We start from the raw sequence: 22,706 nt of genomic DNA, 5'->3' as shown, positions 1-22,706 counted from the left end.
TTGCCACTCGCAGGGAGCTTTGGACTGTCCCCTAAGATTCCTCTAAATATCAATACTCCTCAGGGCCATGTCAGTTACTATACACTTTCCATTTGCACTTGATCTTCCAGAATGAATCACCTCACACTTGTCCAGATTAAACTCCCATCTGTCATTATTCCACCCAAGTTTTCGATTGCTCTATATACTGCGGTATAATCTGACAACCTACCTCAGTATCCCTAATATCCATGTTGTTTTTAAACTTGCTAATCCTCCATCCTCATCCAGATCATTTATGTCACAAACAACTGTGTTCCCAGCACTGATTCCTGCATAGCCACACTGGTGATAGAATAACGCCCCTCTACCACAGCCAAATCAGTCTTGTATCCAATTCACCAACTCACGGTGGATCTCCTGTGCCTTGACCAGCCTCACTGTGCAAATTGGGAGGGAGAAGGTAAAGTCAGATGTATCAATATGACTGTGGAGTAAAGGGAATTACACAGGCTTGAGAGGGGAACTGGCCAAAGTTGATTGGAAGGGGACACTAGCAGGGATGACAGCAGAGCAGCAATGGCTGGAGTTTCTGGGAGCAATTTGGAAGGAGCAGGATAGATGCATCCCAAAGAAATAGTATTCTAAAGGTAGAATGATGCAGCTGTGGCTGACAAGGGAAGCCAAAACCAACATAAAAGCCAAAGAGGGGGCATATAATAGAACAAAAATTAGTGGTGAGTTAGAGGGTTGGGAAGCATTTAAAAACCAGCAGAAGGAAACTAAAAAAGACATGAGCAAAAAAAGATGAAATATGAAGGAAAACTAGCTAATAATCTCAAAGAGGATACCAAGAGTTTTTTCAGATAGATAAAGAATAAAGAGAGGTGAGAGCAGATATCAGACCGCTGGAAAATGACACTAGACAGGTAGTAATGGGGGACAAGGAAAGGGCAGACTAACTGAATGAGTATTTTGCATCAGTCTTCACTGTGAAAGACACCAGCAGTATGGTGAAAGTTCGAGAATGTCAGGGGGCAGAAGTGAGTGCAGTTAGAGAAGGGGAGAAGGTGCTTGGGAAGCTGAAAGGTCTGAAGGTAGATAAGCTAGCTGGACCAGATGGACTACACCCCAGAGTGTTGAAGAGATTGTGGAGGCATTAGTAATGATCTTTCAAGAATCACTAGATTCTGGCATGGTTCTGGAAGACTCTTAAAATTCACTTCATTCTTCAAGAAGGAAGAGATGTAGAAGAAAGGAAATTATAGGCCAGTTAGTCAGATCCCAGTGGTTGGGAAGATGTTGGAGTCGATTGTTAAGGGTGAGGTTTCGAAGTACTTGGAGCACATGATAATATAGGCCAAAGTCAGCATGGTTTCCTCAAAGGAAAATCTTCCTGACAAATCTGTTGGAATTGTTTGAGGAAATAACAAGCAGGATAGACAAAGGAGAATCGGTTGATGTTATGTACTTGGATTTTCAAAAGGCTTATGACAAGGTGCCATACATGAGGTTGCTTAGCAAGATGAGATCCCATGGTATTACAGGAAAGATACTGGCATAGACAAGAGAAAATCTGCAGATGCTGGAAATCCAAGCAACACATACAAAATGCTGGAGGAACTCAACAGACCAAGCAGCATCTCTAGAAAAGAGTATAGTCGACATTTTGGGCCGAAACCCTCCAGCAGGACTGGAGGAAAAAGATGCTGAGGAGTAGATTTAAAAAGTGGGGGAAGGGGGAGAGAGAGGAACACATGGTGACAGGTGAAACCTGAAGGGGGAGGGGTGAAGTAAAGAACGAGGAAGTTGGTTGGTGAAAGAGACAGAAGGCCGTGGAAGAAAGAAAAGCAGGAAGGAGCACCAGAAGGAGGCAATGGGCAGGCAAGGAGATATGGTGAGAGAGGGAAAGGGGATGGGAGAAGGTCGGTGGGGGGATGGGGGGCATTACCAGAAGGTTGAGAAATCGATGTTCATGCCATTAGTTTGGAAGCTACCCAAACAGAATATAAGATGTTGTTCTCCGAGCTAAGTGTGGCCTCATCACGACAGTGATATAACCCATAGACATATCGGGATCGGAATAGGAATGGGTTTTAATTCCACGTCCCATTCCCATTCTGATATGTCTGTCTATGGCCTCCTCTACTGTCAAGATGAAACCACACTCAGGTTGGAGGAACAACACCTTATATTCCGTCTGGGTAGCCTCCAACCTGATGGCATGAACATTGACTTCTCTAACTTTCGTTAATGCCCCACCTCCTGTTCTCACCCCATCCCTTATTTATTTATTTTTCAGGTTTTTTTCTCTCTCTCTTTCTCTCTGTCCCTCTCACAATAACTCCTTGCCTGCTCTCCATCTTCCTCTGGCACTCCCCTCCCCCTTCCCTTTCTCCCTAGGCCTCCCGTCCCATGATCCTCCCCCTTCTCCAGCCTTGTATCCCTTTTGCCAATCAACTTTTCAGCTCCTAGCTATATCCCTCCCCCTCCTGTCTTCTCCTATCATTTCGGATTCCCCCCCCCAACACTTTCAAATCTCTTACTATCTCTTCTTTCAGTTAGTCCTGACGAAGGATCTCAGCCTGAAATGTCGACTGTACCTCTTCCTATAGCTGCTCTCTGGCCTGCTGCATTCACCAGCATTTTGTGTGTGTTGCCCAAGCACTAGCTTCAGTTTTCCTTCTGTTTCAGTCTATGTTGTGTTTTATAGTGTCTATTAAAACCATGTCTTCTATTATGTGAGAAAGTGTTTTCACAAACAATGCACAACGGTTTTCCTGACGGACCCGCTATAAATAAAAAACTCATTTTCCCACTGTTCATTGAATTCACGCTTACTATCACTTTCTGCTTTTCTTTTGCACTGTGCTGGGTAACTGAATGTAAAATCAAGGCTTCATTTTCAAAAAAGTACAAAACTGCAAATGTTCACAAAGAACGAAGAAAGCACAACTCCGTAGCGCACGAGTGTCGATTGTAAACTGACTGGCGAAAACCGGCGATGCACTGCTGGTGCAGACGCCTGGCACCTCGGGATCAAACAAGTATCAAACGTGTATTCAACAGTTATGGAACAACTGCAGAACAAAAGTCCTTCTTTCCTAGTTTGACTCATTAAGCATTTTTTTTAAAATTGAAAACATATTAGTGTGAAAGAAGATAACATTCGCCAAAAGATTTGCATGAAATAATAAAATCGCTAAAAATAATTGCTAAGTTTTAGACTTATTCTCAGTTATATCCATTTCTAGCTCTAAGCTACTTGAATTCCTGTTATAGATTTTTTTCTCTACAAATGGGTTTTTGGTTGATACTTTTTGCATGAGTAAGCTTACTTTTTTATTATTATCACTAGGGTGCAATGCGCCACTTCTAATCATCCAATGCGCTACTTTTGGCACATGCGCCATAGGTTGGCCATCCCGGATCCAGGACTTAGACAGATTAGGAGAATGTGTAAAGAAGTGGCAGATGGAATACAGTGTCAGGAAGTGTATGGTCATGCACCTTGGGAGAAGGAATAAAAGTGTAGACTTTTTTCTAAATGGGGAGAAAATTGAAAAATCTGAGATGCGAAGGGAGTCCCACAGGCAAGGTTCCCTACAGGTTAACTTGCAGGTTGAGTCAGTGGTGAGGAAGGCAAATGTCTTGTTAGCATTCATTTCAAGAGGACTAGAATATAAAATATAGAATATAAAAACCGGCAAGGCTTCACTTGGAGTATTGTGAACAGCTGTGGATGTGCTGACGTTGGAGAGGGTTAAAAACAGGTTCACAAAAATGGTTCTAGGATTGAAAGGCTTGTCATGTGAGAAGCGTTTGATTGTTCTGGGCCTGTACTCACTGGAATTTAGAAGAATGGGGGCAGGGGGGCTCTCATTGGAATCTATAGAATGGTGAAAGACCTAGATGGAAAGGGTGTTTCCTATAGTGAGCGAGTCTCGGACCAGATGGCACAACCTCAGGTTAGAGGGACGTCCATTTAGAATGGAGATGAGAAGGAATTCTTTTAGCCAGAAGATGGTGAGTCTTTGTCATTTGTTGCCACTGACGGCTGTGGAGGCCAAATCATTGAGTGTATTTAAGGCGAAAGTTAACAGATTCTTAATAAGTCAGGGCGTGAAATGTTGTGGGGAGAAGGCAAGAAAATCAGGTTGGGAGGGAAATGGATCAGCCATGATCAAATGGTCAACAATCTTGATGAGTCAAATGGCCTAATTCTCTTTCAATGCCTTATGGTCTCTGGAGTACTCGATTAAAAGCTTTACTAAAGTCTGCGTGGAAAACATCCATGATTGTCACTTCCTCTAAAAATTCAATCAACCGCATAAGACAGGATCTCCATAGAAAGCCATTCCGAGTGTCCCTAATAAGTAAACATTTTTCTAAATGCAAGTAAACTGTCCCAAACAATTTTCCACGGTAGTTTCCTTAGCAATGATGCAAATTGGTGTATAATTGGTCACTGGTCTATAAATGCATGGCTTATTCCTTTTGCTCTTCTAAGCAAATGGACAACATTCTGGGATCTTATTTGGACAAAAGATGATACAAAGATCTTGGTCAAAGCCTCGCATTTTCCTCCTTTGCCTCTCTCAATAAGCTGGCATAGATTCCATCAGACCTGGGGACTTATCCACTTTACTGTTTCTTAAGAGTCCCAACACCACCTCTTTCTTAATACCAACATGCCCAGAATGTCAACGTATTCATTCCTGATGTCACGGTCATCCATGCTGTTCTCATTAGAGAATACCAATGCAAAATATTTGTTTAGGATCTTGCCCAGATCTGGATCCCTTCTCTTGGCTTTGAATGAGCCTTCAATTCCCCTCATTACCCTCTTGTTTTTAATGAATGTTTTAAATTCCTTGAGATTCTCTTTAATTCGACATGTCACAGACACTTCATGGACTCTTTTAGCCTTCCTGAATCCTTATTTATGTTTATTCCCGATTCCTTTCATTCCGTAAGGGCCTTCTCTGATTTAAGCTTCCTCAATCCTACGTATACTTCCTTTTCCTTTCTGACTGAATTTACAATATCATTTGTCCTTCAAGATTGCCGAACTTTGCCATCCTCATCTTTCATCCTCACAGGAATGCTTAATAACTATCTTAAAACTTACAGAATTGTGATCATTGTTCCCAAAATGCACCTGTCATTATGTATTCCCCAGTATGAAGTCTAGTACAGCCTCTTCCTTATTTACATTGGACAATCCACGAATTGTTTCAAGAAACCCTCCGGGATTCACCTAACAAATTTTGTACCATTTAAGCCCTGTACACTAAGGTCGTTTCAGTCAATATTAGGGAAGTTAAAGTCACCTACTACAACAACCCTGTTGTTTTTGCATCATTCTGTGACCTGCCTGCATATCTGCTTCTCTATCTTCTGCTGACTATTGCAAGGCCATCATGGTGACTGCACTTTTCGTATTCCTGAACTATACCTATATTGCCTCAGTGAAATGTGCCCTTCACTAAGTTCTTTTTGAGCGCAGCTGTGGCATTCTTGCAGTTCTGTAATGCATTTTCTCTCCCCCTCCCTCTCTATCACATCTGAAACATCTAAATCCTGCAACATTGAGTTACCACTGCCTGTCTTAACTAAATCTCACAACAACATAATCCTGTGTACTGACCCAGACACTAAGCTCCTGTACCTTACCCATAATGCTCCTTGCATTAAGATAAGTTTACTTCAGACTGCAGTTCAACTGGTCCAGTCTATTCTTCCAATTAGATTTATTGACCTAACCTCTAGACTAGTCCCATTTCTCATGTTTGGTCCAGATGCCTCTAAACCTTTCCTATCCATATATGTACATGTCCAAGTAGCTTATCAATTTTGTTAATGTACTGTCCTCAACCACTTCCTCTGGCAATTCATTCCATCTTTGGACCACTCTCTGGGTCAATAAGTTGCCACTCATGTTCTTATAAATATCTTACTTCTGAACTCAAACCTATGCCCTCTAGAACTTGATTCTCCAATCCTGGGAAATTTCCCAAGAGAATTCCATGTCCCTGGCGTCAGGGAGGCGACACTCCATACAGAATCTTTCTCACAGCCACAGAAATGCTGCCTGTGCACCTGACTAGAGAGTCCTCTGTCACAAGTGGCCATAGGCAGGGTACAGATAATTCAGGAGGGATCTTCATTCACTGGAGGGAGAGAACATTATCTCACCAACTCTGGGTCATTGGCATGGTGTCCCACCTGATCCCACACATCATTGTCCTCCTATCTCTGCCTCACACTCCGCTTTCCATCATAGAAATCCTACAGTGTCACTGGCCCCTCCCTGGCATTCAGACATGATTTAATGCTGTTCTGTGCTGAGATTACATGGCTTTTATAGTTCAAGTCAAGGTCAGAAAGAAGCACTTTGGTCCCATCCCACGATCAAACGATCTGATCCGTGGCAGGGTTTTGAGCCTTTTATATAAAATATATTAAAATATATTTAATATAAAATATGTTATTTTATATTTTAAGATAGTTAAAATAATTTTATTAGAACTTTTGTAAAATAATACATTCCTATTTTGATGACTGCCATTTACACAAATCCATAAGAAGGTTGTCAAAGTGGGACATAGATCAGTTACAGATGTGGGAGAAATGGCAGATGGAGTTTAATGCAGCCAAGTGTGATTTGTTGCACTTTGGGAAGTCAAATGCAAAGGGAATGAGCACAATTAATGGTAGGACCTTTAATAATGTTGATGTAGAGGGTGATCTTGGAGTCCATGGCTCCCTGAAAGTAGCCAAGGAAGTAGATAGGGTGATAAGGAAGGTGTATTTTATTGCATGCTTGCCTTCATTGGTAGGGGCATTGACTAAAATAGCCAGTAAGCCTTATAGGTATAAACTCTGGTTAGGCCAGACTTGGAGTATTGTGTGTAATTCTACTCTCCCCATTGCGGAAAGGATGTGGAGACTTTGGAGAGGGTGCAGGAGAGGTTGACCAGGATGATGCCTGGATTAGAAGGTATGAGCTATGGGACAAACTTACTTTGTTTTCTTTGAAGCATCAGACGCCGAGCAGAGACCTGACAGAAGTTCGTGAAATTATAAGGTAGAAAGTTTGGAACCTTTTTTCCAGGGTAAAAATGTCAAATACTGGAGGTATATGCACAAAGTGTGAGGGAGGTAAGTTTAAAGATGATGTGCAGGAAAGCTTTTTTCCCCACGATGTGGTGGGTGGGGTGCCTGGAATGTGCTGCTGGGGGGTGGTGCTGGAAACCAATACGATAGAGGTTTTAAGAGGCTCTTAGATGGGCATGTGAATATGCCTGGCAATGGAAGGATTGGACCATGTGTGGGCAGAATGGATGAGGTGTCATTAGTTTAATTCAGTACATCATGCTGAAGTGCCTGTACTGCTCTATGAGCAGAGATCAGTAACTCTCTCCTGTCTGTGGCTTTGCATTCTTGCAGTATAACTATGAACTGGGAATTGATTTTCTTCAGTCATTTCTTTTGCTTCCATCAGTGAAAACCCAAATCCATAAAATCTCTGGAATGAAACCAATTTCTGCAGGCAGGTTGTCAATGGGAAGGAAGATGCTGAAAGCCGATGGGGAGAGTAGGATTCCAGAACATGAGAAGAGGATGGGTGGACTAGCAGTGGCCATTTGGAAACTTTTCTGTATGTCTGATTTGATCTTCCAGGTGAATGTGCCGAAGAAGCTCCCCTTTAAAGGCCTGGGACGGATAAAGTCGGCGGCATGTGGTGGTACTCATGCTGCAGTCCTCAATAGTAAGCTATCACCTTATGTATCAGCGCGTTCTCTTTAAGCCTTCCACTTCCTCTTCGTCCTTTATCCCAGATAATTGGATTGTGCATCAGGGAGGGCTTCACACCTCTGAGAGCGAAGTTGTCTGTGACTACCAGCCACATTCGCTTGTGGTTCCTGCCTGCCCGAGTTAGAATGCTGCATTGCCCCAAAACTTGTCAAACAACAACATTCACCCTGAGCAAAACTTTTCGTCTAAAAAACTGCAGTCCCTTGGAGCACTAAGGTATTGTTGGAGTCTCAAGTGTAGGACTGAGTCCACTCTCCTGTGTGTCAAATGTTCCTGCTGTCCATTTGTCAATCAGGTGACCCTCCTATATCTCATTATCTGCAATTGTTCATAACAGTACTTGGACTTTCTGAACACATCTTCGCTTTGCCTAAAATATCCTTTGTTGTTTGCAGGTGATGGCAATGTGTTTGTGTGGGGGTATGGGATCCTGGGGAAAGGATGTAATCTCTCTGAGTCCAGACTACCAGAGATGATTCCACCAACTCTGTTTGGCTGCTCTGAGTTCACACCCCAAGTCCGAGTTGATCGTATCGCCTGTGGGCTCCACCATTTTGCCGCCGTCACTAGTGAGTACCTTGTACAGTTCGCGGTGTTGGCGTTTTATCGTGCTCCAAGCTCCCGTCCTCCCAAACTTCTATGTCTCTTGGTCTGTATTTCATTTTCTTTAGCTCATCCCTCAGCCTAACTCTACCAACCCTCCATTAAACTATTATTCAAGACTAAAGACTGAACTCCCTGGTGTCTCTGTCCATCAACATTTCTTAGTCCCCTACCCCATCCCGTATACGGATGTCCCACCCCATTGGATTTCCCAAAATACATCACCTCAGATTCAGATTTATTTTTTTTTTTTTTACAGTATCTGTACATTTTAACATACAGTGAAATGTGTCCTTTGCGTTAACAGTCAACACAGTCCAAAGGTATCCTCACTTTCTGGCTCCATCAAAGTATGCTCACGATGTTCAACAGAAGTCAATTCTGCTCAGTCCAAAATTTCTAGCTGCTGTATATATCCTGCTGTCGCCTTAGACAACTCTCTTCACCGTCCACAACACCACCAGCGTCTGTCTTCTCCACAAGGTTCGGCTGCCTGTGATGTTACTATGTGCTGCCATTGTTCAAAGGTCACCTCTCTCTCCTACATGGTCTCTCTATTCAACCGGCAGTTGGAGCTCTGTATTTGGGAGAACAGTGGATTTCATTGTTTGCTTAATGGTCCTTGTGTTCCAGATCGTGGTGAGCTCTTTGTCTGGGGCAAAAACCAGCGAGGTTGCCTTGGCATTGGGAGCAAAGATGATCAGTACTTCCCCTGGAGGGTGAGTTCTCCAGAATATTTGGTGTTAGTTCTGACATTCCCAGGGCTAGCTCACAAAATTCTCTTAATAAACAAAATGATTTAATTTATAACCTGAAAAAAGACTAAATTGTGCTAATAAATCTAAAGCAGCAGGGATAGATTTTTGAGGATTAGAAATATATAAAAGTAAGTCATCAGCATAGAGTGATATTTTATGGGACTTTAAGCCCCGAGTTATCCCAGTAATATTTGGAGATTCTCGAATGGCAATTGCAAGAGGTTCTAATGCAATATCAAATAATAAAGGACTAAGAGGACACCCTTGTCGAGTACCTCGAAAAAGAGGGAAAAAAGGTGAGCTTAAAGAGTTAGTACGGACCGAGGCCATAGGAGAATGATATAACAGTTTGATCCAGGATATAAATTTCGAGCTAAAGTTAAACAATTCAAGCACCTTAAATAAGTAAGGCCATTCTACTCTATCAAAAGCTTTTTCAGCATCTAAAGAGATAACACACTCAGGAACATTTTGTGAGGGGGTATAAACGATATTTAACAGTGTGTGAATGTTATAGAAAGAGTAACGACCTTTAATAAAACCCAAGCAACACACATCAAAGTTGCTGGTGAACGCAGCAGGCCAAGCAGCATCTGTAGGAAGAGGTGCAGTCGACGTTTCAGGCCGAGACCCTTCGTCAGGACTAACTGAAGGAAGAGTGAGTAAGGGATTTGAAAGTTGGAGGGGGAGGGGGAGATCCAAAATGATAGGAGAAGACAGGAGGAGGAGGGATGGAGCCAAGAGCTGGACAGGTGATTGGCAAAAGGGGATACGAGAGGATCATGGGACAGGAGGTCCGGGAAGAAAGACAAGGGGGGGGAGACCCAGAGGATGGGCAAGAGGTATATTCAGAGGGACAGAGGGAGAAAAAAGGAGAGTAAGAGAAAGAATGTGTGCATAAAAATAAGTAACAGATGGGGTACGAGGGGGAAGTGGGGCCTAGTGGAAGTTAGAGAAGTCGATGTTCATGCCATCAGGTTGGAGGCTACCCAGACAGAATATAAGGTGTTGTTCCTCCAACCTGAGTGTGGCTTCATCTTTACAGTAGAGGAGGCTGTGGATAGACATGTCAGAATGGGAATGGGATGTGGAATTAAAATGTGTGGCCACTGGGAGATGCTGCTTTCTCTGGCGGACAGAGCGTAGATGTTCAGCAAAGCGGTCTCCCAGTCTGCGTCGGGTCTCGCCAATATATAAAAGGCCACATCGGGAGCACCGGACACAGTATATCACCCCAGTCGACTCACAGGTGAAGTGTTGCCTCACCTGGAAGGACTGTTTGGGGCCCTGAATGGTGGTAAGGGAGGAAATGTAAGGGCATGTGTAGCACTTGTTCCGCTTACACGGGTAAGTGCCAGGAGGGAGATCAGTGGGGAGGGATGGGGGGGGGGACAAATGGACAAGGGAGTTGTGTAGGGAGCGATCCCTGCGGAATGCAGAGAGAGGGGGGAGGGAAAGATGTGCTTAGTGGTGGGATCCCGTTGGAGGTGGCGGAAGTTACGGAGAATAATATGTTGGACCCGGAGGCTGTTGGGTGGTAGGTGAGGACCAGGGGAACCCTATTCCTTGTGGGGTGGCGGGAGGATGGAGTGAGAGCAGATGTACGTGAACTGGGGGAGATGCGTTTAAGAGCAGAGTTGATAGTGGAAAAAGGGAAGCCCCTTTCTTTAAAAAAGGAAGACATCTCCCTCGTCCTAGAATGAAAAGCCTCATCCTGAGAGCAGATGCGGCGGAGACGGAGGAATTGCGAGAAGGGGATGGCGTTTTTGCAAGAGACAGGGTGAGAAGAGGAATAGTCCAGTTAGCTGTGAGAGTCAGTAGGCTTATAGTAGACATCAGTGGATAAGCTGTCTCCAGAGACAGACAGAAAGTTCTAGAAAGGGGAGGGAGGTGTCAGAAATGGACCAGGTAAACTTGAGGGCAGGGTGAAAGTTGGAGGCAAAGTTAATAAAGTCAACGAGTTCTGCATGCGTGCAGGAAGCAGCGCCAATGCAGTCGTCGATGTAGCGAAGGAAAAGTGGGGGACAGATACCAGAATAGGCACGGAACATAGATTGTTCCACAAACCCAACAAAAAGGCAGGCATAGCTAGGACCCATACGGGTGCCCATAGCTACACCTTTAGTTTGGAGGAAGTGGGAGGAGCCAAAGGAGAAATTATTAAGAGTAAGGACTAATTCCGCTAGACGGAGCAGAGTGGTGGTAGAGGGGAACTGATTAGGTCTGGAATCCAAAAAGAAGCTTAGAGCTTTGAGACCTTCCTGATGGGGGATGGAAGTATATAAGGACTGGACATCCATGGTGAAGATAAAGCAGTGGGGGCCAGGGAACTTAAAATCATCGAAAAGTTTAAGAGCGTGAGAAGTGTCACGAACATAGGTCGGAAGGGATTGAACAAGGGGTGATAAAACAGTGTTGAGGTATGCAGAAACGAGTTCGGTGGGGCAGGAGCAAGCTGAGACAATAGGTTGGCCAGGACAGGCAGGTTTGTGGATCTTGGGTAGGAGGTAGAAACGGGAAGTGCGGGGTGTGGGAACTATAAGGTTGGTAGCAGTGGACGGGAGATCCCCTGAGCGGATAAAGTCGGTGATGGTGTGGGAGACAATGGCCTGGTGCTTCTTAATAAAGTTTTAATTTAATAAAACCCGTTTGGTCTTCCGAAATAATAAAAGGGAGAACTTTTTCTAATCTGTTTGCTAATAATTTAGAAAAAATTTTAGAATCATAATTTAGTAATCTTTCCCCTTCAGCCCGTAGAATGATTGCATTTCTTACTTTAATGGCGAAAAGATGTATTTCACAACATTGGAAAGAGACTAAAGCTCCAACTACCTTTTTTTGGTTTTCCCAGACGATATTATGCTTAAATTTGGAGAAAATTAGAAGTAATCTTTATGATTCTTCACTTAAATTTGAACAGACCTGGAGATCTTTTATTCAATATTTTCATTTAATGTAATTTTTTTTTCTCTTTTGTTCCATACTTATATTCCCTTGCTTTTTTTAACTTTTTAATGGAGGTCAGGTTTGAGGACGTGATTTTAAGTTCTTTAACTCTATTTGGTTTCAAGTTAGCCCATTGCTTTGCTTTGCTTTTAGTTAGTTGCACGGTGGGGTTTTTTTGGGGTTTTTTTTTTCCTTTTCTCTATTGATATATATATTATATCATTTACTATTATAAAATAATATACTATTATTTTACCTTATTATTTTATGCTGAAATTGCACTGTTTGTATCAATTTTTTTTCTGTATTAATATCTCCTGTAATTTCTAACAGTGTATTAGTGCTTATATGCTTTTGTATACTTATTCAATAAAAAGATTTAACAAGAAAGAATAAACAAAATGAAATGAAGGCAAGTAACTGCCAGCAGCTTTTGTCGTTATACATTCCCTTTAATAAATCGCAGGGGGTCGATGAATTAAGGGGATCTCTCATCTATAATCATGCAGACATTAATACTTCAACAGAAGGTGTCCAAAGAATGATTGTTTTCCAAAGAGAGGCACGGATGCAGCAGAGACTAGCTGACTTACTGAGCATTGATGTTCAGTTTTCAAACTTGATAAATCAAGGATGGTCAACTCCTTTAATGAAACAACTTTCTCAGAACCATTTCATTTCATATGCTTACTATCTGAAGTCATTTCAGTAGATACATTTAATAGAAATATAGAAAACCTACAGAACAATGCAGACCCTGTGGCCCACAAAGCTGTGCCGAACATGTCTTTACCTTAGAAATTACCTAGGGTTACCCATAGCCCTCTGTTTTTCTCAGCTCCATGTACCTATCCAGGAGTCTCTTAAAAGACCCTATCGTATCCACCTCCACCGCCGTTATCGACAGCCCATTCCACGCACTCACCACTCTCTATGTAAAAAAAAAAAACAACTTACCCCTGACATCTCCTCTGTACCTACTTCCAAGCACCTTAAAACTGTGCCCTCTCGTGCTAGCCATTTCAGCCCTGGGAAAAAGTCTGACTATCCACACGATCAATGTCTGTCATCATCTTGTACACCTCTATTAGGGAAATGTATACAATATACATCCTGAAATTCTTTTTCTTCTCAAACATCCACGAAAACAAAGGATGTCCCAAAGAATGAATGACAGTTAAATGTTAGAGCCCCAAAGCCCCCCCCAGCTCCCCCCACCCACGCACAAGCAGCAAACGTCAGCTCCCCCAACAGCAAAAAAAAAGCATCTGCACTCCCCCACCGAGCACTCAAGTGTGCAGTAAAGCATCAATAAAGACACAGACTTGTAGTACCCCAAAGACTACTCATTCACCTGGGATTCAACATACCACAGGCTCTTTCTCCCCCTAATAAGGAAAAAAAGAAGTGTCCCCATTTCACAGTGAGAGAGGAGACATAACAAAACAACTTGCTGATTTGTGGTCTGTTGTGTTGCTTTTTCCAAGCCCTGTGCCCAAAGAATTCAGGTCTGGGCACACAGCCAGTAGCAAACCCACTGCTTCCGATCTTCCATGTTCTCCTGCGACGCGTCAGTTGGCAGCAGCACCAGCCTTGAATCAGCCCACCTCCAGAGCCAGGAAAATCCATATCCCTGAAGGTGTGCTAGTCTTCCAGGCTGCGTCGTAAGGCAGCCGGTCATAAGACCCCGAGGGCAGGTCACATTCCCGCAAAGAACCAAAGTCAGTGCGTAACTCCAGGTCGGGGTCTTCAAAAGAACCTTGAAAGGGGAAAAGAGATGTCAAAGATAGAAACAGAGCTGTTTCCAAAGATGCAAGCGAAGGAGTTTAGCGCCATCATCACTCAGCACCACCCTCCGAATAGCAAGTTGTAAGACAGAAATCCTCACTCAGACACATGTATCTGATCTGCACACTCAGCTTGTAGAGATCAAGTGGAACCCACTGCTCTGGAAGAGATGACTAATTGTATTTGTTTATGTGTTTCAGGTGACGGTACTAGGAGAGGTCATGGACGTGGCTTGTGGGGTCGACCACATGGTGGCAATGACAAAAACATTCATCTGACCGGATGGCCCATGAAAAGAATGATTACAAAACATGCCTGACTCTTGGCAAAAACTGATTCAAGTACTCAACTTGAACCTCCCACGGGGGCTCATTTTGAACGAGACATGGGTTTCCGGTTTTACTCCCGTGTTCACAATGGACCAAATGTGTTCAAACGACAAAGAGTGACCCACAGCCCAGCCATCCTGACTTCTATTTCCTTTAAGACTGAGTGGTGAAATTATTTAAGCACTATGCAGTGAAATTAATACTACAGCTGTGATGATGGTGACCAATGAATGTCACCTCACCCGCTCATACAGGGATTTCTACCTCAACAATCACGCCAACAAACGGGCTTATATGGATAAAAATTCCTCTGTTGCAAGTGCCATAGTTCTCAACTAATTTTTCACTATGATGTGGTTTCAAGATTCACAGCTTTCCCTGTTCGATTGTGTGCTGGCTCTGGGGTTTCATGTAAAGGTACTTGCAGTGAGAGAGCCGCATGGAAGAACGGAGCTGCTGTGACTTCCCCCACACTGCCAGTACCCAGCAATAGTACACCAACTACACTGAGACAGGATTCATCTGTAAAATATTTCTCTACCTCAGTCAAACATCTCTTGACAATCATACAGCAAGGAAATGGGTGCTTTGGTCCAGGCCAATTGAACCATATTCCTCTAAACCAGAGGGTCCCCAGACCCCTCGGTTAATGGCATAAAGACATTGGGAACCCTTGAGCTAAAGCTTTCCTATCCATATACCTGTCCAAGTACCATTTAAATATTAAGGTGCTTAACCACTTCCTCTGACAACTTGATCCATATATGGATCACTCTCTAGGTGAAAAAGTTCCCCCTCAGGTTCCTATTATATCTCTTCCCTCATTTTAAACCTGTGCCTCTGGTTCATGATTTCTCCATCCCTGGTAAAAACATATAATTGTTAAAAATAACAATGGCCATGGGCACCTGAAGCCACCTCCCTGGAGAGCATTGAATGGAGTGCATTCCTCAGCTGCCAGTTCCTTTCTGGTAGAAGGGCTCTCCTAGTTTTAGACGGATTTCCTCAGACAGTAAGAAATGGAACTGGTTCCAGACAGACATTGGTGGAGCCTGAGCCAGAGCTAGGGTGAATAAAGTGAGTAAGATTGGGTAGTGAACGTGACTTATGGGGGTTTCCAATGGGTTTGTTGGAATATGTCTCAAACATTTCTAAGGAACCTGCATCCCAGCTTTATGGACAAACTGTCCTCTGTTGACGGAATATTGTTTCACAGTTAAACAAACATCTATCAGTTGATGCTGGGCCTGAAGGGGGCAGTGAATCCCAGTCCCACAATAAACTCTCCAATTACATTACTCATCTGCCTTAAAGGGAAAGCAAGACACATTCTCATAACACTGGACAACAATTTTTTTCAAAAGTGTTGCTTCCTCAGAACTTTTTTTGTTTGTGATAGACTGCTTGAAGATGAACACAAATATAATTTCAGACTACTTGTATCATATCGGAATTTGGAGAAACAACAAATTAACGTTTATTGAATATAATGTGTTTAATTGCATAACGGTGCTGATGCTTTGCAATAGTTCAACTAAATTAAAAATATTTTAATGATTTTCATTTGTACTCAGTGTCAGAGGCTTCTCACTTAAGTGTCCAACAATAATTCGCCACATTGATGGATTCCAGTTGCCCTGGTATTTTTTCTCCATGATCGCAATGTCCTGGTGAAACCTTTCACCATGATTGTCACTAACAGCACCAAGATTTGCAGTGAAGTCTAAATGGGAATGCAGAAAATGAATCTTTAGTGACATGTTGCATTTCATGGTTTTATATGCTTGAAGCATGCTTTCAACCAGCTGCATGTAGTTTGGTGCTCTATAGATGCCGAGAAAAATTTCAACAACTTTCTTGAACGCCTTCCATGTGATTTTCTCCAGTCCCACTAGAAATTCTTCAAATTGCCTGTCATTGATGACCTGTTTGATTTGTGGACCAACGAAAATGCTTTCCTTAATCTTGGCATCAGTTATTCTGGGAAGCATCTGTCTCAAATATCAAAATCCTTCATAGAAATTTTTGTGCCTGGTGATAGCAAATTCTATGCTTACAGTCCTGAACCCAATAATTATTACTAAAACCTGTCCTGCCAGGCAGCAGCCTAAGAAGGCCTGGACAAGATAGGAAACTTTCCAGCTTACATTGTAGGCAGCATTTTAATTGACTTGAATTATGAATTAAAATACTAAACATAAGTTTATTAAAAAATGGTGCATGATAGGGAAATTTCATGGTGATTTTCATGATCAGTAGCCTAAAATTCATTAGATACACCTAAAGGTATTCAGGAAGCAAAATCTTTGTTGTCCAGTGTTATTGGCCCCTGAACAACCAAAACGACGGGGCTGGGCTAGGAATGTCAGCTTGCATTGGGTTATAAAATTCCTACAACCATCGGGATCACCAGAATATCTGCCTGGTGGTGGAATACTCAGTTCCTGAATGGTCATGGGAGTCAGATCTGGTTCAGGTGAGGGAGCATTAGTGGTAGAGATTGTTGGGGCAGCAGAAAAGGAGGACCTACGAGATGCTGGGAGTGGGTCTGAGGCGGCCTGAAGCTGCTGAATTGAGCTGCCAAGAGCGTTACTGGCTGTCAGCTGACGCTGGTTGTTCACAATAAATTTGTGGACGGTGGCCATGAGTGCAGAGATCGCAGACACCTGAGTCCGATTGTCTGCTGTTGAACAGTTGCGGCTTGGGACGATACATGTTCCTCCAAGTGAGACTGGGCTTGTTGGCAGGAGGTTATCTGCCTCATTGCCTCCGTAACTTCACTGAGAAGAGATTCCATTGCCTGTAGCTTATCTCCTACCTGACCAATGAATCCTATGGCCAAGGTCAGCTGCTCTCTCTCTGCTGGGTCCATCTTTGTTGTTGAGACTTGCTGTTACCAGGTTCGGATAGGGCCCAAGTGAGGAGTGAAAGACAGTTCAGAGATTTTAATGCGAACAGTGTGACAGGGGGAAATAAAACAATAAACACTAGGCCAAACAGGGCTGTTAACAAAAACTCTCAAAGGGAAAATGAAGCCTACACTGTGGCTGAAAAGAACATTAAACGAATACCGCTAGTCTTCAGAGTCAGGTGACTCGAAAGTCCAATTTCTCAGAGAAGGCCGAATACAAACAGCAGCAAAGCATTGCTGTGCTCTGTCCAAGTCTCGACAAGCGCTACGACAACGAGTATGGAGTTAAATACCACCATGATTAAATAATAATTAGCTGAAGTGCAAATTCACAAGCACAATTGCCTTATCTACTGTGCTGCCAAATCCGTGGTTGTGACAGGATCCCATGCCTCCTTACTTTCTCAATAAACTTTGCATGGGGTACTTTGTCAAATGCTTTGCCGAAATCCATATACACTACATCTACTGCTCTACCTTCATCAATGTGTTTAGTCACACCCTCAAAAAATTCAATCAGGCTCATAAGGTACGACCTGCCTTTGACAAAGCCATGCTGACTATTCCTAATCATATTATACCTCTCCACATATTCATAAATCCTGCCTCTCAGGATCTTCTCCATCAACTTACCAACCCCTGAAGTAAGACTCACTGGATCCTGGGCTATCCCTACTCCCTTTCTTGAATAAGGGAACAACATCCACAACCCGCCAATCCTCCAGAACCTCTCCTGTCCCCATTGATGATGCAAAGATCATTGCCAGAGGCTCAGCAATCTCCTCCCTCGCCTCCCACAGTAGCCTGGGGTACATCTCGTCCGGTCCTGGTGACTTATCCAACTTGATACTGTTCTAAAGCTCCAGCACATCCTCTTCCTTAATATCTACATGCTCAAGCTTTTCAGTCCACTGTAAGTCATCCCTACAATCGCCAAGATCCTTTTCTGTAGTGAATACTGAAGCAAAGTACTCATTAAGTACGTTTGCTATCTCCTCCGGTTCCATACACACTTTTCCACTGTCACACTTGATTGGTCCTATTCTCTCACATCTTATCCTCTTGCTCTTCACATACTCATAGAATGACTTGGGGTTTTTCTTAATCCTGTCCACTAAGGCCTTCTCATGGCCGCTTTTGGCTCTCCTAATTTCTTTCTTATGCTCCCTCCTGCTAGCCTTATAATCTTCTAGATCTCTATCATTACCCAGTTCTTTGAACCTTTCATAAGCTCTTCTTTTCTTCTTGACTAGATTTACAACAGCCTTTATACACCACAGTTCCTGTACCCTACCATCCTTTCCCTGTCTCATTGGAACATACCTATGCAGAACTCTACGCAAATATCCCCTGAACATTTGCCACATTTCTTCCATACATTTCCCTGAGAACATCTGTTCCCAATTTATGATCCCAGGTTCCTGCCTGATAGCCTCATATTTCCTCTTACTCCAATTAAATACTTCCCTAACTTGTCTGCTCCTATCGCTCTCCAGTTCTATGGTAAAGGAGATAGAACTGTGATAACTATCTCCAAAATGCCCTCCCACTGAGAGATTTGACATCTGACCAGGTTCATTTCCCAATACCAGATCAAGTACAGCCTCTCCTCTTGTAGGCTTATCTATATATTGTGTCAAGAAACTTCCCTGAACATACCTAACAAACTCCACCCCATCTAAACTCCTCGCCCTAGGGACATGCCAATTAATATTTGGGAAATTAAAATCTCCCACCACAACAACCCTGTTATTATTACACCTTTCCAGAATCTGTCTTCCTATTTGCTCCTCGATGTCCCTGTTACTATTGGGTGGTCTGTTTAAAAAAAACACCAAGTAGAGTTATTGACCCCTTCCTATTCTTAACTTCCACCCACAGAGACTCAGCAGACAACCCCTCCATGTCTTCCTCCTTTTCTGCAGCTGTGACACTATCTCTGATCAACAGTGCCAGACCTCTTTTGCCTCATATATCACCATTTTCATTTCCTGAGGTTCATTTCCCTGCAGGCACACTCAATAAATCTATAATATAATAACCATAACAGAAATCAACAAAAGACCACACCAATGTGGGCAAAAGACAACAAACTGCAAATACAAAAATAAATTGATATTGGGAACATGAGATGAAGAGTTCTTGAAAGGGAGTCCATTGGTCGAGGGAACATTTTAATGATGGGGCAAGGGAAATCGTTCCCTTTGATTCAAAAACCTGATGGTTTAAGGGTGTCAACTGTTCCTGAATCTGGTGATGTGAGTCCTGAGGCTCCCATACCTTCTTCCTGACGGCAACAGTGAGAAGAGGGAACAAGAGAAAAAGGTGCAGTAGTAGGTTATCTGGCCTGTCGAGCCTGCTCTGCCTTCCTGCCTTCTCCCCATAATCCTTAATACCCTGCTGTGCAAAAATCTATCAAACTGTGTCTTAAGTGTATTTAATGAAGTGTCTACTGTTTCTCTGGGCAGAGAATTCCAAAGATTCACTACAGGAAAAGCAGTTTCTCCTCATCTCCATCTTAAACCTATTCCTCTGAATTCTGAGGCCATGTCTCCCAGTTCTTGTCTCACTCACCAGCGGAAGCACCTTTCTTGCCTCTACCTATTGCTTTCAGAACTTTAGATAATTCTGTGAGATTCCTTCTCACTCTTCTGAATTTCAGCAGTATAGTCCTAGGCAAGTCAATCTCTCCCCATAGGCTAACACCCTAATCTCTGGAGTCAACCTGGTGAACCTTCCCAAATACATCAGGCATGAACATATAGTGGAGCAGACTCGATGGGCTAAATGACTTAATTTTGCTCCTATGTCTTATGGTCTAACATTCCATCTGCCTTCTTCATAACCTGTTGCACTGGCAAATCAACTTTTTGTGATTCATGCACAAGACTAAACCTCACTGCTCCCTGTTCGTATTGATGGTGAAGATGTGGATGTGATGAGGACCTACAAATACCTGAGGGTGCACCTGGATGGCATATTTGAGTGCAGCACCAACACAGAGGCTGTGTACAAGAAGGGCCAGAGTCACCTCTACTTCCAGAGGAGACTGAGGTCCTTTGGAGTATATAGGATCTCCTTCACATGCTCTACCAGTCTGTTGGTGCCAGTACAATATTCTATGTGGTGGTGTGCTAGGGCAATGGCATCAACTCAGATGATGCCAACCAGCTCAAAAACTGATGGGAAAGGCTGGCTCTGTTATAGGAGTTAAACTGGACACTCTGGAGGCTGTGGTAGAACAAAGGACCTTACGGAAAATCCTGGCAATGATAGACAATGTTTCTCACCCTCTGCGTGCCCCCTTGGCTGAACAGAGGAGCATTTTTGGTAATAGACTAAGACAACTTCGCTGCTTCAAAGAGCACCAGATCAGGTCCTCCTCCCTTAGTTGTCTTCCGTTGATTTTTAAAAGTGTGCCAATCCTCTAACTTCACACCAAATTTTGCTCTATCATATGTCCCCTCTTTGGCTTTGATGTTAGCTTTGACTTCTCTTGTCAATCACAGTTGTGTCACCCTGCCTTTAGAATACTTCTTCTTCCTTGGGATGTATCTATCCTACGCTTCCAAATTGTTCCCATAAACTCCAGCCATCGCTGCTCTGTTGTCACGCCAGCTTGTGTTCCCTTCCTATAAATTCTGATCAACTCCTCTCTCACACCTCTGCAACTCCTTTTACTCCACTGTAATACTGAGACACTTGACTTTAGCTTCTCCTTTTCAAATTGCAGGGTTAATTCTATCATACTATGATCACTGCCTTCTAAGGGTTCCTTTACCTTAAGCTCTCTAAACAATTCCATTTCAGTGCACAACAAGTTTGCTGATGATACAAAGATTGGAGGTGTAGTAGACAGTGAGGAAGGTTTTCAGAGCCTGCAGAGGGACTTGGACCAGCTGGAAAAATGGGTTGAAAAATGGCAGATGAAGTTTAATACTGACAAGTGTGAGGTATTGCACGTTGGAAGGACAAACCAACGTAGAACATACAGGGTTAATGGTAAGGCACTGAGGAGTGCAGTGGAACAGAGAGATCTGGGAATACAGATACAAAATTCCCTAAAAGTGTCGTCACAGGTAGATAGGGTCGTAAAGAGAGCTTTTGGTACATTGGCCTTTATTAATCGTAGTATTGAGTATAAGAGCTGGAAGGTTATGATGAGGTTGTATAAGGCATCGGTGAGGCCGAATCTGGAGTATTGTGTTCAGTTTTGGTCACCAAATTACAGGAAGGATATAAATAAGGTTGAAAGAGTGCAGAGAAGGTTTACAAGGATGTTGCCGGGACTTGAGAAACTCAGTTACAGAGAAAGGTTGAATAGGTTAGGACTTTATTCCCTGGAGCGTAGAAGAATGAGGAGAAATTTGATAGAGGTATATAAAATTATGAGGGGTATAGATAGAGTGAATGCAAGCAGGCTTTTTCCACTGAGGCAAGGGGAGAAAAAAACCAGAGGACATGGGCTAAGGGTGAGGAGGGAAAAGTTTAAAGGGAACATCAGGGGGAGTTTCTTCACACAGAGAGTGGTGGGAGTATGGAATGAGCTGCCAGATGAGGTGGTAAATGCGGGTTCTTTTTTAACATTTAAGAATAAATTGGACAGATACATGGATGGGAGGTGTATGGAGGGATATGGTCCATGTGCAGGTCAGTGGGACTAGGCAGAAAATGGTTCGGCACATCCAAGAAGGGCCAAAGGGCCTGTTTCTGTGCTGTAGTTTCTATGGTTCTAACACCAATCCAGAATAGCTGATCCCCCACTGGCCTCAACCACGAGCTTCTCTAAAACCAGTCTTGTAGGCAACCTAGAAACTCCCCCCTTGGGATCTCTCACCAACTTAATATTGAGATCCCCTATGACAACGTAACATTGCCTTTTGACATTCACATTCTTTCTCTCATTGTAATTCATAGACCACATTTCTGCTACTGTTCAGAGGTTTGTATAAAACTCCCAATAAGGTCTTTTCACCCTTGCAGTTTCTTAGCTCTACTCACAATGATCCTACACAATGAAGATGACACAAAATTTGGGGGGGGGGACAGGCTAATAACATTTAGGCAGCAGAATCAATACAGTTAGATCTAAACAAAATCCAGATGTGGACAGATAAATGGCAGATGAAATTCAATGTAAGTAAATGTAAAGTATTACATATAGGAAGTAAAAATATTACAATGGGGGTCTTGAGTTAGAAAGTGCTCTGTATGAGAAGGATTTGTGGAGGATCAGAGGGATCTTGGGGTCCGAGTCCATAGCACGCTCAAAGCAGCTGCGCAGGTTGACTCTGTGGTTACAAAGGCATACGGTGCATTGGCCTTCATCAATCGTGGCATTGAGTTTAAGAGCCGAGGGGTAATGCTGCAGCTATGTAGGACTCTGGTCAGACCCCACTTGGAGTACTGTGCTCAATTCTTGTCACCTCACTACAGGAAGAATGTAGAAACTATAGAAAGGGTGCAGAGGAGATTTACAAGGATGTTGCCTGGATTGGGGAGCATGCCTTATGAGAATAGGTTGAGTGAACACGGCCTTTTCTGCTTGGAGCGACGGAGGATGAGAGGTGA

General features: G+C 43.2%; 1 protein-coding gene across 3 annotated transcripts in view; it reads left to right on the top strand.

Moving 5' to 3' along the window:
- The window catches only part of rcc1l (RCC1 like), a 40,748-nt gene extending 24,970 nt beyond the window's left edge, over nt 1-15,778 (top strand). Inside the window, exons 8-11 of one of the 3 annotated variants that reach the window (XM_072243185.1) lie at nt 7,666-7,753; nt 8,196-8,369; nt 9,037-9,122; nt 14,096-15,777. In XM_072243185.1, the coding sequence (XP_072099286.1) occupies nt 7,666-7,753; nt 8,196-8,369; nt 9,037-9,122; nt 14,096-14,173 (426 nt within the window). In that variant the 3' untranslated portion in view covers nt 14,174-15,777. The other 2 variants (XM_072243187.1, XM_072243186.1) reach the window with 2 other exon arrangements.
- The last annotated feature ends 6,928 nt before the right edge of the window (nt 15,779-22,706 follow it).

This window comes from Mobula birostris, chromosome 25, assembly GCF_030028105.1.
Source record: "Mobula birostris isolate sMobBir1 chromosome 25, sMobBir1.hap1, whole genome shotgun sequence".
Classification (NCBI taxonomy): Eukaryota; Metazoa; Chordata; class Chondrichthyes; order Myliobatiformes; family Myliobatidae; genus Mobula; species Mobula birostris.
This window is presented reverse-complemented; position numbering and strand designations above follow the sequence as displayed.